General features: G+C 42.2%; 1 protein-coding gene across 2 annotated transcripts in view; it reads right to left on the bottom strand.

Moving 5' to 3' along the window:
• Nucleotides 1-2,975: 2,975 nt before the first annotated feature.
• LOC144508527 (sodium-dependent lysophosphatidylcholine symporter 1-like) overlaps nucleotides 2,976-19,754 on the bottom strand; it is a 54,575-nt gene continuing 37,796 nt past the window's right edge. The window contains exons 13-15 of one of the 2 annotated variants that reach the window (XM_078236517.1): nucleotides 7,824-8,000; nucleotides 7,059-7,170; nucleotides 4,998-5,122 (exon numbers count right to left, since the gene is read on the bottom strand). In XM_078236517.1, coding sequence (XP_078092643.1) covers nucleotides 7,092-7,170; nucleotides 7,824-8,000 — 256 coding nt within the window. In that variant the 3' untranslated portion in view covers nucleotides 4,998-5,122; nucleotides 7,059-7,091. Of the gene's footprint in view, nucleotides 5,123-7,058; nucleotides 7,171-7,823; nucleotides 8,001-19,754 lie in introns of both variants that reach the window. The other variant, XM_078236519.1, reaches the window with a different exon arrangement.

The following is a 19,754-nucleotide window of genomic DNA, read 5'->3' as shown; positions in this document are numbered from 1 at the left end:
ATCCTTTGTGTCCCATTACTAAGCCAGGTTCAGATCCATTTCTCCAAATTTCCCTGAATTGCATGTGCTTCAACTTTCTCAATCAATCTCCCATGTGGGGCCTTGTCAAAGGCTTTGCTAAAATGTGGCAAAATCATAGTATTTCCTTTTCTGGTCAACAGGTCAAATTTGGAAGAAATAATTTGCTTCAGAAATGGAAGATTAAAATCAAATTACATGCTATGGGGGACAAAGTTTCCTGTCATAGTATAGTGACAAACAATGGTGCACCATTTTATTAAAAGTGTATCTCCACAGCCACACTGTTTTTCCTTTTGGGGAATAATGGGGGAAGGATTCTAGAGCTGATTATCAGCTGCTGAACTGCATTATGAACACCCTTTCCATGGCCAACAAGTCCTTGCATTGGACTCAAATGCAGAGCTTCTGGTCCAGCAGCAGGGGGGCTACCACTGTGCCATTGAATACAGTTGAACCCATTGGGCATTGGTTGAAGATGATCCGTAATTATGGTAACTGTAAGTATACAATTTGCTCCCACTCTCTCAGAGTGCACTAGCCACTACTTGCGCAAGATGTGTTACAAAACTCCCTCACATTTCCCAACTCCCACCACAAGCCTCCACTGTGCTAACTCAGTCATTGCTTCATCAGACAGCCAGTGCCAGGTTATGATCTTTCTTACGCACGTGGCACAAGTGTGCAGTGAAGCAAGAGATAAGAAGCCAAATGACTCATTGAAATCAAGTTAAATGTCATTGTGACCCATTTCCCACACTGGCTATCAGGTGGCCCCACTGAGTGGGATTGCCAGTTTAGTTAAGAGGCAATACTTCTTGCCCTATATTCTTACAACAAAGGAACCATTAAAACAATCAACTGTGATATGATTCAAATTGGTAAGTTTCCTCTGCGGGAATAGGAAGAATGAAGCAGATTAGACGGGTCATTAACCCGCGATGTGATCTCTCTTTTTCTCTCTTCACAGATGCTGCCTGACCTGGTGAGAATATCTGTTTTTATATTATATACATTCAAGTTGTTTAAAAACTAAAACAGATTGGGACGTGACAAGAATTCTCTGGTCGTTCGTGCTCCACCGCTGCTGTCAGCGAGAATGGGTGCTCAGCCAAATCTCTGTTCACTCCAGCGGGACCGGAGAATCCCAGCTGTGGCCGAGGTCGGAGAATCTGGCCCAATATATTTTATACGTTTATATTTTCATCCCCCTTTCCGAAGGTCCATGAAAAGTCATTAATTTCATTGAAATAGTACATGTCCATGAGTTTCTGATGGATCTACATATCCAATACATAGTGAGGAGTTTAGTGAATCAGAGTAAAAACATTATTTGGAAAGTGCCTGAAGTTTTGCTGTAAGTGGCACAGTGGTTAGCACTGCTGTCTCACAATGCCAAGGACCTGGGTTCAATTTCAGCCTTGGGTGACTGCCTGTGTGGTGTTTGTATGTTCTCCCCGTGTCTGCATGGGTTTCTTCCGGGTGCTCTGGTTTCCTCCCACAGTCCAAAGATGTGGTTAGGTTAGGTGGGTTGGCTATGCTAAATTGCCCCTTCGTGTCCTAAGATGTGTAGACTAGGAGAATTAGTGGGGTTACAGGGATGGGGTGGGCCTGGGTAAGATGCTCTTTCAGAGTGTCGGTGCAGACTCGATGGGCCGAATGGCCTTCCTCTGCACTGTAGCGATTCTATGATGAAGTGCAATTCAGTGTATTGGACTTGCTTCAAACCTCATTAAAATATAATCTGCAGTTCGCTCTGGAGGTGAGAAAGGTGGATTGGTAAATGAGAAATGTTAGTCATCTTACTTCCTGCATCTAGGTCAGCTGCTGAGTGCTATCTCTAATTGTTTCTTAAATGGTTCAAGGTTATTTTGCCATCACTACTCAAAGTCCATTCGAATTATTGATCACCATGAACCTTTTTCAAGTTTACATAAAATTAATTCTTCCTCAAGGTCAAGGTAACAAAAATAATGGAGTCTGCATAATTTACATTTACTGATGGAAAGTAATTGTGTGTGGAGGATGTTGCTTTGAAGGAAGTGAAAAGCGCTATCGGGTTGTAATCTTATTTTCTTTTATACTTAGTAAAAGTGGTACACTGTAAATCACTACACAAAGATTCTTCACAGAGGCTTTGTTAAAGTAAGGGGGCGGCACAGTGGCACTGCTGCCTCACAGGGCCAGAGATCCAGGTTCCATTCTGGCCTTGGGTCACTGCCCGTGTGGAGTCCACACATTCTCCCCATGTCTGCGTGGGTTTCCTCCGGGTGCTCCCATTTCCTCCCACACTCCAAAGATGTGCAGGTTAGGTGGATAGCCTATGCTAAATTGCCCTTAGTGTCAGAGGGACTAACAGGTTAAAGGTACGGGGTTACGGCCTGGGTGGGATTGTTGTCTATGCAGTGGGCTGAATGGCCTTCTTCTGCACTATAGGGATTCTATGATTCTAAAGTAAGCCTAAGATGTGGAACAGTTGGAATGGGTTTTCACAGGTCCCTTCAACAAGGTAGTAGCAGTAATACAAATACAAGCCACTGAATGTTGACAACTTAAGTACTTTTGCATCATGGGTAATGACCATGTTGAAACGTCTGCAATGTTTCTTTGCCCGTATTGAAGCACCTCACAGTGCAACATGATGTATGTAGAGAACTATTGCACTGTGTGTGATGGATGTTTGTAATACTCTTGCAGAAATTTTATGAATAAAAAGTATATTCTTGCCATTGAATGAGCTGAATGACATGCTCTTTGGCTTGAAAGCATATGGGATTGGTAAACTTTCAAAAATTAGAGGTGCACTATATTTAAAGAATAAGCTGTTGTACATTTCTAGCTCAAAGCTGTAGGGTTGTGTATGAAAACTTGGAATTATTGTTTAAGTGAAAACATGAAATCAATTTGAAATCTATGTAAATCTGCAGGCCCACCTACTCATAGTACAAGTTGAAGTTAAAATAGTTAAGAAGCAACAAAAGTGACTTTTTTTTAATATATAAATATTGTGCACAGAAAGTGTACATCATACCCCCACCTGGAGACTGCAGAATACAAAATATAAACTTTCAGCAAATTCTTTTACAGAACCAAGCTTTCAGAAATAGTTACAATAAATTATCAATTATTTCCTAAACATATACAATAGACATAAAGAATGAGTAGAAATACCATGATACAAATTGTGTCTGGGATTATGCTTCCTATACAGTAATAGTCTGGTCAATATTAAACTGGCTTGCTTTGGTTCTTGTCCTGGAAATTTTCCTTTGTTGCTTTAAAGAGAGGTATTTATTCATCAACATAATCTTGCCTCCTTCACCCTCCTATTTGAGTGATTACATTTGTTATTGGTTACAACCACTGGCTTGGGTTGCCTGACCGAATAAAACCATTTTGCTCATTGGACTTGCTCCCATTTTTGCAAGTCTCTTCACTGTCTAATGTAAATGAATACCTGACTACGTTCTCTAAATTACATCTTTAATTTGTCTTCAGCTATATTTCACACCTACTCTGTGACGAAAAACATTAACAATCCAATTGGTTCTTTGGGTCAGCACTGAAAGGTTACCCATTGTCCAATGTCCTTTTGTGTCCAATGCAGACACTCGGCTCAATTCTTTTTACTGTCAGCAAATCTGATTCATGAATATGGGCAGGAAGTGGTCGTGTTTAGCTTCCTGCCCAAGAAGCTGCTTAGAACACAGATTACATCAATGCTCTAAAAAGAATTCCAATAGCAAGAGAATATTTTCAGAATTACCACCAACTGTGCAGCAAGGTTAAAAAAAACAACAGAATGAATCATCCTTAAATCAAGAGTTCAAGTTATCTTCAAATTTCTTTTTAAAATCCTGTAACATTGCCAAAGTAACAATCCAATATTTACACATCCCACGGCAAAATCCTTACTCCTATAACTATATATTTTATATCATTTTCATTTTGATTCACAAGTTGAAACTTTACATTGTCCCCCTAGAAACAACGAGAATCTATCAACCTTTGTCTCAAGTGTACCGATTTAATTTTATTTTTAAAAACAAATCGCTATTAACCTCAGTGTGATATGGCTTTGTTGTCACACAAGTCACAATAGGCAATGGCTCAATGCAGAAACTAAAATGCAAAAGAGGGTTTGGTTCCTAGGCAATGATTACAGCATTGATTTGAGCCAGGCCTCTCCCACACAGTTTGATTCCTATGCTCGAGTGTTGTTTATGGCAGCACTTATGAGTATTATGAATATCTTTGGTTAAAAGGAGTTAAAGTTTGCTGCAAAATGCAGTTAATCCTGTTCCTGTGTTGGTCAGTGTGACTGGAGGAACCAATCTGCTAACAATCAAGGCCTTTTAACTATCGGTTTACAGTAGCTGAAAAGACAATGCAGTTTGTTTGTTACGTGTAATTATTTTGCTTTTAAATTGTTTGTTTTGGTGCAGATAGCATTCTATAATTTCATCCATTTATTACTTGGGCAGCTGATTAACTGAATAAGTCGAATTGTTTTTATTACACGAGACGGTGAACGTGTAACCAGAAAGTGGGATCACATTCCGCATTCTGTTCATTTTCAGTAAAAGGCACAAACCAGTGACCTGAATTATGAGGTAAAGCACATCTTGTGATGAAGGGGTGAGGCAGAAGAGAAACAAGACACGCACACCTCAGTTCAAGCACCAGAGTTTGCACAGCTCTCGTCAGGAAGTTGTCCTGCAGAGGGTTGAGTTTAGCGTGCGGTTTGATACAAACTGGGAAACGTTTTCTTTCTTAAAGTAAAAAACTAAAGATATAAACTCCCTTTATTTTGGTTTCAGCTTGTGGGATAGCTGTGGTGGGTAAAGAGATAATGTCTGGGTTGAGGAGGTCCTCTTCAGCCTCCATTTTGGTGCTGCCTTCTATGCGACAGCTCCATAACGAGCCACATTTGGTTATTTACACAAGGAGACGCAATCTGGTGACCACGAACCCACACATCTGCATTCCAAGAATTCTGCATCTCAATCCAACTGAAGCCAGAATCCACAAAGGTCACAGTTGATACAATGGATGCACTTGTTATTAAAGCGTATTTTCCTCCAGTTCCATTTCCCAGTTTTTTCTGCGCGGCAAAGAGACAAAATCATCATTTATAAAATTACACAATAACTAACAGTACGATTCAGGCCACCAGCACAAAGGTTTTAGACCATAAGACCATAAGAAATAGGAGCGGAAGTAAGGCCATTCGGCCCATCGAGTCCACTCCACCATTCAATCATGGTTGATTTCAACTCCATTTACCCGCTCTTTCCCCATAGCCCTTAATTCCTCGAGAAATAAGTTTTCTCTCGGATCTTTTCAGGTCCTTCAATTGCCTTTGTGTTTGGAGACTGTAATTTCCAAAGTAATAGTGTAACTTACAACTTTTTAAAAATAGTTACCGCCATGAGCTCTGAATAGCTCCTCAATGTGTACCAGAAGTTAGCTTCAGGGTTCACTGGCATAGTGTATTAGAACAGTGATATAGTTCTGCAAGTGCATGATTAATTCTCCCTCCACTTTACTCCCAACTCTGCTGACTTTTAGCCATATTGCTTCGGAAAGACAGTAACTAGAATCATTGAATCACTACAGTGCAAAAGGAGGCCATTCGGTCCATCGGGCCTGCACTGACAACAATCCCACCCAGGCACCATATATCCCTGTAACCCCGCATATTTACCCTGCTAATCCCTCTCACACAAAGGGGCAATTTACAATGGCCAGTCAATCTAACCCGAGTGGAGGAGGAAACCAGAGCACCTGAAGGAAACCCACGCAGACATGGGGAGAACATACAAACTCCACACAGTCACCTGAGGCCGGAACTGAACCCGGGTCCCTGGCACCATGAGACAGCAGTGCTAACCACTGTGCTACAGTGAATGGAAACATAGTTCTCACTGGGCACAGCTTCTTGCATCCTGGCAGCTGGGTAAACAGCAGGATTGGCCATAGGAAAGCAGTTCCTTTGCCTCTGCCCCAAAGGGAGTAATGGTCCAGAGGACAAAAATAAAGAGCAATATTACAGGGAGACATAACCAAATATATCTTGCAACACATATAGAATATTCGATTCTAATCTTTTCACCTTCAATTCAATCAAACTATTCAGGGCGACACAGTGCCAGGGACCCGGGTACAATTGGGGTGTGTGGAGTTTGCATGTTCTTCCCATGTCTGCGTGGGTTTACTCCGGGTGTTCTTCCCACAGTCCAAAGATGTGCTGGTTAGGTGCATTGGCCATGCTAAATTGCCCTTTAGTGTCCAAAGATGTGTTGGTTGGGTAAATATGTGGGGCTATGGACTGCTCCTTCAGAAAATTGGTGCAGACTCGAAGGGCCAAATGACCTCTCTCTGCGATGTAGAGATTCTCTGGTTAAGCAATGGCATAAGGGACACATGGAAAAAAAAACCTCCACAACACTGGACTCAAGATAAAATAAATTGCCAGCTGTCAATGTAATGTTTCCCTTTTGTAAAGCATACTTAATTCTCTACACCCACAGAAATCATGTGATTTCCCAACTGCATATAAAGCTGCTGTTTAACCCGCACACCAGCTCTTTGGAGGAGGGACAGGCTGGAACCTTGACAAAAACTCACAGAAACTCAAGCAGTTCAGCTGAGAGCACTGGAGGGAGAGAACTGAGAGTTCGCAGAAATGAAATTATATTCAAAAAGTGAGAAAGGATAAGCGATTGAAAAATAATTCTTACATTAGCTCATCTTCATATCCAGCTAGTTACACCAAAACAATACTTTAAAACCAATTTGGGGCACTTTTAATTTCAGATTTGGCAAGGAAATGTAATTTCCATTTTCATTCTCTTTCAAATTCTGTGGAATTGAATACATTTTCTTACTTTAATTCTTTTTTGCTACAAAAGAGGCTGCTACTATGGGACATTTGCAAAAACCCATTTACTAACTAGCCCCAAATTCCAAACTACAGATAAGTTAGCAACTAAATTATTCTCCAACTTACTCTTCTGCGAAGATGTTAAAACACTTACTTCATTTCCGCACATCCAAATTGGACACTCGTGCTACATTTTGGCCAAGGATAATTCTTTCATCCAAAAAAACCACAAACTCTTTGCCTTAGAAACCTGCCCAGCACTCGCCCTGTATCATATACGTGACAGAACACGATCAGACTATACAGTGCATTGTGCAATTCTCCCATTTTCTGCTCAGATTGAGTGGAAGTATCTGATCTTATTCTACGGTCACAACTCCCAACAATCTCATAGGTAATGGAAACACTCAAATGTTCTGACAATGCTTCAGGAAAAATAAATCAGCGACACATATTGAAATGTTATCCAACTGCAACATCAGTTTGTGTTTAAAAGAAAAATGGAGATTTGAGGATGGAATTTTGCACATTTACCTTTGAGAATCGGGGAATGAAAACATTCCCTCAGAGGGGTTAGATAGATGAGGGGTCGCTAATATGGCACGTATTTTGAAAAGAGGTTTGAGGTGGAATGGATAACTTTTGTTCTGTTATTTTCTTGTGAGATAATCCCAGGCAGTTGCTACTTTTAACATGAGCACAGTCTCAGTTAACGGCATGTTTATTAGTTATTCCCTCTTTCCGACTGAAGATAATGTATGTAAAGAGAGTGCTACTATACGGTGAAATGTCAATAAAGCTTCACAATAAATGGAACCCGTTTGAACTAGGCTTGAGCCAAATCACTGTTTCATTCATTTCTACTCTCCAACATGTAGAAAACTGAAAGATTTAGAGAGATTATATACCAGACACTTACACAACTCCTTCAAGCTCCACCTTTAACTCTTTTCTTCGTGCTTCATTTATTGGATAAAAATAAAATATTACTAAACCGATCAGTAGCAGGGTTATTGGGACTGGAGCTATCAGCATCTTCAGTGTCATTGCCACAGCTGCAATGTATGTACAGGAACCTGGTCTGTAACCTGAAAAACTGAGCAGACACAAATAATAGAACTCCGATGAGCTCCTGGTGTTTGTAATATGGCATATATTATGAAAGGCTCTATGCACAAACAATGATACTGTATACCATTACATACATGACGAAGAACATACAAACTCATGAAAGGACTAGATGATGCAATAAGACATTTGGGATGGAATTTTTCAAAGTCTGGTAAACTCCACGGATCCTTAAAAAAATGGCAGCGGGGGGGGACTGAAATGCAGAAGTCCCACTCCAATTTCCCACGGATCTAATATTTTCTAGCAAGGGAAAGGGAACAGAGCAGGAAACCTGAACTCATCAGGGCCATAACCCACAGGATGGGGATTACAAATTAGTAGAGTAGATCCAAGTACTCCTGATCAGATCATTACAGTTAAACAAATCTTAAGTTACTTAAATGCCCCATTTTTTAAACTTAAAAAAAAAACAGGCTGTGACTGTTAAAGTTAAAATCCCTCTGCTGGACAGCTTGTTTAGAATCATAGAATCCCTACAGTGCAGATTGACAGGTACAGGATAGAAAATAGTTGCATCTAGTCGTGCAGTTTCAATATAGCTCTCCATTGACATTTCCACAAGGGCTATCAATACGTCATCATGAATGTTTGGCTGAGTTTTAAAAAGCTACAATTATATCAGCCCGTGTTTCTGAGTTCACAGTTTGACTGGCAGCTTAAAGAAGCTATTAAAGGATTAGCTGTCTTTGATGTTGGCACTGAACAGAATTTTGCTTAGTTTTATAAAAGATTAACCACTTGAGGAGATTTAGGGACAGTGCATGAATTCTATGAATGGGGTTTTTTTCACTATCAAGTGTGTAAGGGAGGAGATACCTTTGATTGTTTGGATTATTTTTCTCATCTCCACATGGCTCCTGAGGTCTGTCAATGGTGGATATTGAGCAAGTTGGTTGTTGAGTAAGCCTGGAGGGCATGAAGGACCATGAGAGAGGGGTGGGAATCAGTTGGCATGATAAGTATGAGGAACAAAGGCTAGAGGGCCTAACAATTTATAAAACAACTCGAACAAAGTCCCAGAGAGGTGAGTTTCTAACCAGCCCACATTGGTTAGAAGCCCACAACCATGCTCCGATTGGCTCTATTCTATCCTGTTCCTCCAGACAAAATGCCATGTTTCGAAGTCCTTTTTACTGAAGCAGGTCTAGTGAGTGGGGAAGTTTCTGAACTTGACCTACCTGTGTCAGTGGCAAAAATCCAGCCCCAAGTCAGTATTTACTCTTTGCACCACCCCCCTTCCCACCCTGCACTGAAGTATCTGTGTTATTCTAGAACACTGCACATTACAATGAATCAGCACCCACCTTTGTACATCTCCCTTACACGAATATCAATGAATAAATTTAAAATGAATGGCAGCTTAGATTCATTTGCTTGTCAACGCAACATTCAGTTCAAGTGGGAAGCATCCTCCAGACAACACCCTCATCACACTGCTGGAGTTCAGCCAGTTTGCATCATGTTCTATGGAAATACAAAATCCTACAGTGGAGGAGGCGGCCATTCGGCCCATTGAGTCTGCACCGACCATAATCCCACCAGGCCCAATCCCCGTAACACCATGCATTTAGCCTAGCTAGTCCCCCTGATAGAAAGAGGCAATTTAGCATGGCCAATCCACCTAACCCGCACATCTTTGGACTGTAGGAGGAAACTGGAGCACCCAGGGGAAACCCAGACACAGGGAGAGTGTGCATCCACACAGACAGTGACCCAAGCCGGGAATCGAACTCGGATCCCTGGCGCTGTGAGGCAGCGCTAACCACTGTGCCACCGTGCTGCCCTGAGGTGGCATGAGGTGTGGTACATGTCTGTTTGTGCTAACAGAGTGACACTAAGACACATGTTGATGGCTTTTCAAACACCAAGTGGAGGCACGCTTTGAAAGTGGCATTCTCACATGGCGTGTCAACCTTCTAATACCTCCAGAACATGCTGCAATTTTCAAAGTGAGGACCAAGAGGTAGGGCAGCTGGCAACCCCAGTGTCTCAATTTAACTCACCATTAAGCTCATTAAGAGCTTGATGGCCGGCTGGAGATGAACAGAATCAAATTTTCCAAGCCGAGAACAAGAGCAGCGAATGATCTGGGACTGGTTAGTATGCAGCAGTCAGCAGCAGAGCGGGAGCCATTATTTATTGTTGCTGCTGATTGAAAGCCTTGAAAAAGAAAGGCAAAATTCAAACTGAGGTGCTCAAGTGCTATGACAGGGATGCCATCATTTAAGCCGAGCAGATCCATTTCCTGATCAGTGAGTCTTTGGGTACCTGTTTAGATTGAGGTTGATGGCCCTCTGCGCTCTTGCCTGCTCCATTCTGCAAGGCAATGGCAAACCTGGTCTTAGCTGCTGTGTGCTTTTGAGAATCGCCTTCAGTGTCAGTTAGTGCTTCTAGGCAACACCCAGAACCATTAATTGAGCTCTGAACTATCTACAAGATACACTGCAACAATTCATCAAAGATCCTTAGACAGCACCTTCCAAACCCACGACCACTTCCATTTAGAAGGACAACGGCAGCAGGTAAATGGGAACACTACCACCCGCAAATTCCCCTCCAAGCCACTCACCATCCTGACTTGGAAATATTTCACCATTCCTTCGCAGTTGCTGGGTCAAAATCCTGGAATTCCCTCCCTAACGGCAACCCACAGCACATGGACTGCAGCGATTCACCACCACCTTCTCAAGGGCAACTAAGGATGAGCAATAAATGCTGGCCGGCCAGCGACACCCATGTCCCACAAATGAATTAAAGAAAAAACTCAATTAGAGGCTTTGCATATCAAAATCCCGTCACGTCAGTGACACTGATGTAGCGCAGGGCCGGGATCCGAAAATAATCCAGGCCTTCTTGGATTAGAGATTGAAAACCCAGGGCATGGTGTCAGGATCCATGGGCCTCAACCCTTTCCCAAGACCTGTAAGCACATGGGAAGCTCATTGGAGTGGATTAGATTTTCCCTTGCAGGAATAATGTTGTTTATCTTCATCGTCTACCAGCTGATAGACAATTAGCACCAAAAGTGATTAGAGGGATAGCAAGTGATTCACAGCTCATATTTTCTCAGTTAGGTTAAATTATAATTGCTGTTTTAATCTTCATTTAGCTCTTTTAGTAATGCTTCTAGTATTCTTCTTTCCGAAAAAGAAATCAATAAATCTTAAAAGATTACAAGCTCATTAGTTCTGGGATAAACTAATATACCATTTATTTAATTGTCATAAGTAGGCTTACATTCACATTGCAATGAAGTTACTGTGAAAATCCCTAGTCGCCACACTCCGGCACCTGTTCAGGTACACTAAGGGGCAATTAAGCATGGCCAATCCACCTACCCAGTACATCTTTGGACTGTGTGAGGAAACCAGAGCACCCAGAGGAAACCCATGCAGACACGGGGAGAACGTGCAGACTCCAGACAGACAGTGACCCAAGCCGGGAATTGAACCTGGGTCCCTGGCGCTGTGAGGCAGTAGTGCTAACCACTGTGCCGCCCCATCGCTAATCATATGGGCTATTCAATATTATTCATCATCAGCAAACAGTGTCACAATGCTTTATTCATAAAAGCTCCAAACGGAGTTCAAGATGTGTTGCGTTTAGTCGGTACTTATTATGACTGTTGACAATGTACAGTAGAGGCTCCTGTGAAATTTGCCTGATTTACTGCCTTAGAACCAGATAGGAAAGTATAAAATGGGTTGTGATTATTCTACAGCAAAAAAATTGACAGGAGATTGCAGGGCAGCAGGGTGACACCGTGGTTAGCACTGCTGACTCACAGCTCCAAGGACCTAGGTTCAATTCTGGCCTTGGGTCACTGTCTGTATGGAGTTTGCATGCTCTTCCCGTATCTGCATGGGTTTCCTCCGGGTGCTCCAGTTTTCTCCCACAGACCAAAGATGTGCAGGTTAGGTTGATTGGCCTGGTAAATTATCATTTATTGCCAGGGGGATTAGCAGGCTAAATACATGGGGTTACGGGGATAGAGCTCGAGTGGGATTGTTGTTGGTGCAGGCACAATGGGCTGAATGGCCTCCTTCTGTGCTGTAGGGATTCAATAATTCTATTGCAGCAACAGTCCAGTCCAAAAAAAATGCCGAGACATTAACCAGCTGGTATTGCACATGGAGACTTACATTGCTTAGAACCATGTAGGTTGACTTCCTTTCATTCACTGATAATCCTATCTTGATGAGCTCGAAGCAGAGTTCGAATTCATCATAACTGGGCTTGAACCCTGTTTCAGTTCCTCCTAAGGCCTTAAGACCGACCAGCTTACTTCTGTTAACACTAAGTTTGCCACACTTGGATCGCACTATGACCAAGAATTCGTCTCTGGACTTCCCTTCCTGACTTGTGTTGACACAAGTAGGTCCTCTTATGGAATAGCTTCTCGCAGAATATAAAGTATATGGAGGAGACAAACTGCAGGTGCATTAGAAATGATAGATTCAGGTTTGGATTGGAAAGTTGCAAATGCCTCACAACAATTTAAGAAGGGAGGGATAAACCAGGTAACTACAGGCTTGTCAGATTCTATTAACTTCTCCACAATTGATATTAAGCTAAATCGACGAAGACAGGGTGAGTAAGCAGATCAAAGCAACTCACCAACTTCACTTTGTGAAGAGTAGGTCATGTCTATGGCACAGTGGTTAGCACAGCTGCCTCACAGCATCAGGGACCCGGGTTCGATTCCCGGCTTGGGTCACTGTCTGTGTGGAGTTTGCACGTTCTCCCAGTGTCTGCGTGGGTTTCCTCTGGGTGCTCCGGTTTCCTCCCACAGTCCAAAGATGTGCAGGTTTGGTGGATTGGCCATGCTAAATTGCCCCTTAGTGTCGGAGGGACTAGCTACGGTAAATGCATGGGGTTTGTAGGGATAGGGCTGGGTGGGATTGTGGTCGGTGCAGACTCGATGGACCGAATGGCCAGCTTCTGCCCTGTAGAATTCTATGATTTTATGTTTGTTGCATTTTTTTTGAGATCCAGTGAGTAGAAGAGTCTCTAAATATTGTCAATATGGACTTCTATAAGGTATTGTATGAGGCTCCTCACAAAAGGTCAAAATATTAGCGCGCCGATTTGGAAGTAATTTAATAATATCGTGAGATCAGAGATAAAATAGAGATAAAGGGAAGAGACAGGATGTGAGAAATAAATTGTCACAGAAACGTGGCACATTCTGATAAAAATTCACTGATCTGTTAACTCAGTTATATCCCCTTGAGGGAAGCATTAATGCTTGTCCCATAAGCAGTGGTGTGAAGGAACTTGATTTAAACTTTCCCCAATTCTTCCCTCACTTTGTTTCAGCTGCTGGGTTTTCCCAATGCCTTGGCAATCTGGCCCCACTCACTCCAGCCTACAGACTCATTAAATGAGGCTTTTAGCCTCTTTATCATATTTTAAATGCCTTGTACCGTCTGGGAGCTGGTTAGCTACTTGCCGCTTGTCTCATTTCCGTAAAACCCAAAAGTCAGCAGATTGGGAGTCAGGTTCCTGACTAGCATGAATTTGTTTTCACTCTCCACTTTAACTCCCCATCTGCAACAAATCCCTCACACTCACCTTACCCATGTTAAAATTCCCTCCTTGTACAGCACAGAAGGTGCCTGTTCAGTTCATTATGCACGCGCCGGCTCTTTGACACAGCAACTGGGTTAATCCAACCTCCCTGCACTTTCCACAAAGCTCTGCAGACATGCTCCTTTTCAGATTTACAAAGTTACCATTAATCTGCTTCTACCTTTGTTTCAGGCAGAGAATTCCAGATCACCTTAGCTCATTGCATCAAAAAACAAAAATCAAAATAAAAACTCCCCTCTATTTCTTTCGCCAACCATTTTAAATCTGTATCCTTTGGTTACCAAATTTCTTGATAATGGAATTTCTTGTAACAAGATCTCAACTATAAATGACTGGATGGAGAGTGAGAGTGTGAAGTACACTATAGCTGAATAACTGCATGTTTCTCCCTAACAAAGAGGATGGTTGCTCTGGCTGGATGCAATGGCAGCACCTCAGTTTGGTGAGTATTATCTTTGATTATACTCCTGGCTGGAGTTTAGCTGACAAACAGGCAGATCCGGATTCAGAGTAAAACCAGATCATATTAAGGGTGTGTGTTAGAGGAGTGGAGTACATCATTGTGAAGTTCCTCTCTCAGGACTCCAAAGGGAATGAATTACATCAATGTGAAGTTCCTTTCTGGAGCGTCAGGAAGAGCTCTGCAGTAGAGGGCTGGAGACAGTGAACTACGTTTTGTGAAGTTATGCTCCTAGGGCTGGAGATAGCAAAGTACATTTTGAGAAGCTATGCTCCTGAGGGGGTGGGAGGGTACAGAGTGCAGTTAGTCACTAACTCCTTCTGAGCGGGTGCAGGGAAACAAAGTACTGTGAGGTTTTCTGTGGTGGGGGGGGGGGGGGGGTCACTATTTTGCGCAAACCTTTTAGAACTTTTGTTTGTCTTTTATAACTGTTTTGATACCTTAAATCAAATAGACATGTTGAAACCAGGAAAAGCTGAATCCAAGCAGGCAGAACTTGAGTTATAGTTACTGAATGGGGAGGAAAAGGAATAATATCACTCTGCCTCAGCCGGAAAGATTGCAAATTAATTGGCAAAATGCACTGCGCAGTAAAAAGTGCTGTGAGGCTCAAATAAGTGATAACAACTGAGACTGCCACTGTGGCTTATCTGGACTTACAGCAGCCGAATGCCAAGAACAATGAGAGAATTGGGAAAAAGGGGCCATCCAGCTCTGTATAAGTGGTCCCATACCCATGGTATGGATGGCCCCTTATCAAAGGGTGATGAAGGCACAGCGCGAACAGACCCAGACAAGGAATGTCATAAGGACGCCTTTTACTACGTCAGGGAGACTGGGGATATTACAGGAGTTACCTATCCCTAACCAAAGCTGATTTTAAAAAATTGTTGAGGAGCATAACAAAATGAATAAGGTTAAAAAAAATCAATTTTGTTCTGTGTGGTTAGAGGTTTTTTTTAATGACGTGAAGTGACGCAACTGTGTGTTTTCTTGGCTCACTCCGCAGCCTTTAAAGTTTTGTAGAAAAGTTAATTATTACAGTCTACAGTTTATTTGTTTCTAAATTGCCTGGAAACTCATGTGTCTATGTTAATTTGTAATGGCAGATTTATGGGAAGCAATGAAATGTGGACATTTTAAGCGTAGGCTGGAGGAATTTGAAATAAGTGTGAGAATGTGGTAGTTTTAATTTGGTAGGGTTAATCAAAATTTGGGATAGTTAAGATGATTATGGCAAATCCTGTGTTGGATTGATTTTGGGTGAAAACTTGTCAGGTCAAAAGATATATTCTCGATACAATTTGGTACAATGAAAAGAAAAATTCTAGAATTGAATTCTGAGGAATGGAATTTAAAAGGCGAGATCAGTTCCCCATACAGACCAAACCCCCAGAGAAGTTATATCTATATCTGAGAAATGGAATCAGTCCTGGGTCCCGAGTACTTGTTAGAGATAAAAAAACAGACGAGTGATGATGTAATGACGTCAATTTGAGAACTTTTACTCCACCCCTTTTCAAGCTTGCAGAGAATTAACTCTAGCCACTGACAGCTGAAGGTGTATGTATTTTTGCAAGAATTGGGAATTACAAGATTTTAAAGTATGCAATTGTCAGGTATGTTTAGATGAATTAATCCATTCTGCTCCAAGCAGAATGGATTTTTTGTGGCAGCCAACTGCAAATGGAATAATATTTGCAATAGCTTCAAGGCATTTGAGAATTTGTTTGCAGAGTTCCAGCATTGCAGCAATAGTCAGCCCTATTCCAAATCTAGAAAAAGGGGAGAGGACATCTATAAAGGAGTTACAAAATATAGAATTGATGGGGGAAGTGCAAGATTTGCATTCACCACTGTTAAACAACTTTTCAAAGGAAAAATTTACTGTGCACCATAAATGGGAGGATTACAATAGTTAGGGACCAGGGGAATAGCCCAGTGCGATAGATGAACATTGAAGGAAAGGACCATGTATGTGATGTGCAGATGAGAAAGTGAACAGGGTAATAGAAGAGCCATTAGGGAATGGTGCTGATGTGACCCTGTTTGTCTTTGGGTTACAGTAGAGTGAATGGAGAGCCAAGAACAGGGTGGGCACTAGTTGAACAGGGTAGAATGGAATTACTTGATGGATAACAAGAACGACACTGGTGACTAAAAAGACATTTAAAGGGATTCTAAGAAAAAGATGACATACAAGCAGTTTAGGTGGTCTCTATGGAATTAAGAACAAAGTTTCTGTTCAAGAAGAGATGAGGTGGGCATTAGTGGACATTTGAAAGCTAATGACACTGTTGTTAGAATTTGGAAAAAGTTTGACATAGGAAAAATTGTGCTGTTAGCAAGTTCTATTTAGGGCAAAGAACAAGCAACCTGGAATCAAATAGAAATGATTGATTTCTGTTTTAAAGATATTACGAAGCACAAGTAATCATGGGTAGAAGATAGGGACCAGAAATTAAACAGCAAATGGGAATTGGGATATTGAGTGCAATTCAATTCAATGGAATATTTTGATCTGGCAGTGATGTATATTCTAGTGAAAGGAAGCTATAGATGGGCTAGTAAATGGATAGCTTTCTCTTGGTGATATTTGCGTCTTTGTCTATGTTTTTTTAAGACAACAGAATTTGATACTCTGACCGCCACCTGAGGCCCCTCGACCATACGTGGAGAGACGAGCGAAGACTTCAAAATCTTTTGATAAGTCGCCCGAGAGTCAAGAAGGTGTTGGCATGATATTTCAATTATACATTGAAGAGCAGGTCTCAGACATGCACACTACTTGACAATATGGCATGAAATGGTTAATGGGGCCACAGTGAACAAGACACTGGCACAATCTCCATAGAGAAACTGATTTCAAACCAATTGGGACAGAATTAAACACATCAGTACGTGTTAAAAAACAAAGGGGAATTAATTTGGATGGGAACTATTAAAGGTCTAGTGGCAAGGTACCTGATGAGGAATATCCATAAGATGGATAAAAAGAGAACTGGAGAATATTTTAAGTATGATGTCATTTGGAATGATTTTGAGTGAAGTGGTTGGCAGGTCGGGAATGACAGGGAGAAGGCAGCATCGATCTAATCATTCAGAGATCATATTCAAGTTAATATTTAATACTTAACACAAATTTGGCAGCAGCAAGGTAGCACAGTGGTTAGCACTGCTGCCTCAATGCTAGGGACCCGGGTTCGATTCCCAGCTCGGGTCACTGTGTGGAGTTTGCACATTCTCCCCCAGTCTGCACAGTTTCCTCCATATGCTCCGGTTTCCTCCCACAGTTTGAAAGACGTGCTGGTTAGGTGCATTGGCCATGCTAAGTTCTCCCTCAGTGTACCCAAACAGGCGCCAGAGTGTGACCACTAGGGGATTTTCACAGTGACTTCATTGCAGTGTTAATGTATTAATAAACTTTAAATTATAAGAGGAGTAACAGGGTAGTTGTACTGGGGGACTTTAACTTTACAAATATTGACCGGAAAAGCTATAGTTTGAGTACTTTAGAGGGGTCGGTTTTTGTCCAGTGTGTGCAGGAAGGCTTCCTGACGCAGTATGTAGATAGACCAACAAGAGGCGAGGCCACATTGGATTTGGTACTGGGTAATGAACCAGGCCAGGTGTTAGATTTGGAGGTAGGTGAGCACTTTGGTGACAGTGACCACAATTCGATTACGTTTACTTTAGCAATGGAAAAGGATAGGTATATACCAAAGGGCAAAAGTTATAGCTGGGGGAAAGGAAATTATGATGCGATTAGGCGAGATTTAGCTGGAATAGGTTGGGGAAGGAAACTGCAGGGGATGGGCACAATTGTAATGTGGAACTTGTTCAAGGAACAGCTACTACACGTCCTTGATAAATATGTACCTGTCAGGCAGGGAGGAAGCAGACGTGTGAGGGAACCGCGGTTTACTAAGGAGGTTGAATCTCTTGTGAAGAGGAAGAAGGAGACTTATGTTAAGATGAGACATGAAGGCTCAGTTAGGGCGCTTGGGAGTTACAAGTTAGCCAGGAAGGACCTAAAGAAAGAGTTAAGAAGAGCCAGGAGGGGACATGAGAAGTCTTTGGCGGATAGGATCAAGGAAAACCCTAAAGTTTTCTATAGGTATGTCAGGAGTAAAAGAATGGCTAGGGTAAGATTAGGGCCAGTCAAGGACAGGAGTGGGAAGTTGTGCATGGAGTCTGAAGAGATAGGAGAGGCACTAAATGAATATTTTTCGTCAGTATTCACGCTGGAGAGGGACAGTGTTGTTGAGAGGAGTACTGAGATGCAGACTGTTGGACTGGGTGGGATTGATGTTCATAAGGAGGTGTTAGCAATTCTGGAAAGGGTAAAAATAGATAAGTCCCCTGGGCCAGATGGGATTTATCCTAGGATTCTCTGGGAGGCTAGAGAGGAGATTGCAGAGCCTTTGGCTTTGATCTTTGTGTCGTCATTGTCTACAGGAACAGTGCCAGAAGACTGGAGGATAGCAAATGTTGTCTCCTTGTTCAAGAAGGGGAGTAGGGACAACCCTGGTAATTATAGACTGGTGAGCCTTACTTCTGTTGTGGGCAAAGTATTGGAAAGGATTATAAGAGATAGGATTTATAATCACCTCGAAAGGAATAATTTGATTAGGGATAGTCAGCACGGTTTTGTGAAGGGTAGGTCGTGCCTCACAAACCTGATTGAGTTCTTTGAGAAGGTGACCAAAGAGGTGGATGAAGGTAAAGCGGTTGATGTGGTGTATATGGATTTCAGCAAAGCGTTTGATAAGGTTCCCCATGGTAAGCTTTTGCAGAAAATACGGACACATGGGATTGAGGGTGATTTAGTGGTTTGGATCAGGAATTGGCTACTGTAAGAAAACAGAGGGTGGTGGTTGATGGGAAATATTCATCCTGGAGTTCAGTTACTCGTGGTGTACCGCAAGGATCTGTTTTGGGGCCACTGCTGTTTGTCATTTTTATTAATGACTTGGATGAGGGCGTGGAAGGATGGATTAGTAAATTTGCGGATGACACTAAAGTCGGTGGAGTTGTAGACAGTGCGGAGGGAAGTAGCAGGTTACAGAGGACATAGATAAGCTGCAGAGCTGGGCTGAGAGGTGGCAAATGGAGTTTAATGCGGAAAAGTGTGAGGTGATTCACTTTGGAAGGAGTAACAGGAATACAGAGTACTGGGCTAATGGTAAGATACTTGGTAGTGTGGATGAACAGAGGGATCTGGGTGTCCATGTGCATAGATCCCTGAAAGTTGGCACCCAGGTTGATAGGGTTGTTAAGAAGGCGTACGGTGTGTTAGCTTTTATTGGTAGAGGGATTGCGTTTCGGAGCCAGGAGGTCATGCTGCAACTGTACAAAACTCTGGTGCGGCCGCTTTTGGAGTATTGCGTTCAGTTCTGGTCGCCGTATTATAGGAAAGATGTGGGAGTGTTGGAAAGGGTGCAGAGGAGATTTACCAGGATGTTGCCTGGTATGGTGGGAAAATCGTATGAGGAAAGGCTGAGGGGCTTGAGGTTGTTTTCGTTAGAGAGAAGAAGGTTAAGAGGTGACTTAATAGAGGCATACAAGATGATCAGAGGATTAGATAGGGTGGATAGTGAGAGCCTTTTTCCTCGGATGGTGTTGGCTAGCACGAGGGGACATAGCTTTAAATTGAGGGGTGAGAGA

Source organism: Mustelus asterias, chromosome 20 (assembly GCF_964213995.1).
Source record: "Mustelus asterias chromosome 20, sMusAst1.hap1.1, whole genome shotgun sequence".
Lineage (NCBI taxonomy): Eukaryota > Metazoa > Chordata > Chondrichthyes > Carcharhiniformes > Triakidae > Mustelus > Mustelus asterias.
The sequence above is the reverse complement of the archived record's forward strand: the minus strand, read 5'-3'. Positions and strand labels throughout refer to the sequence as shown.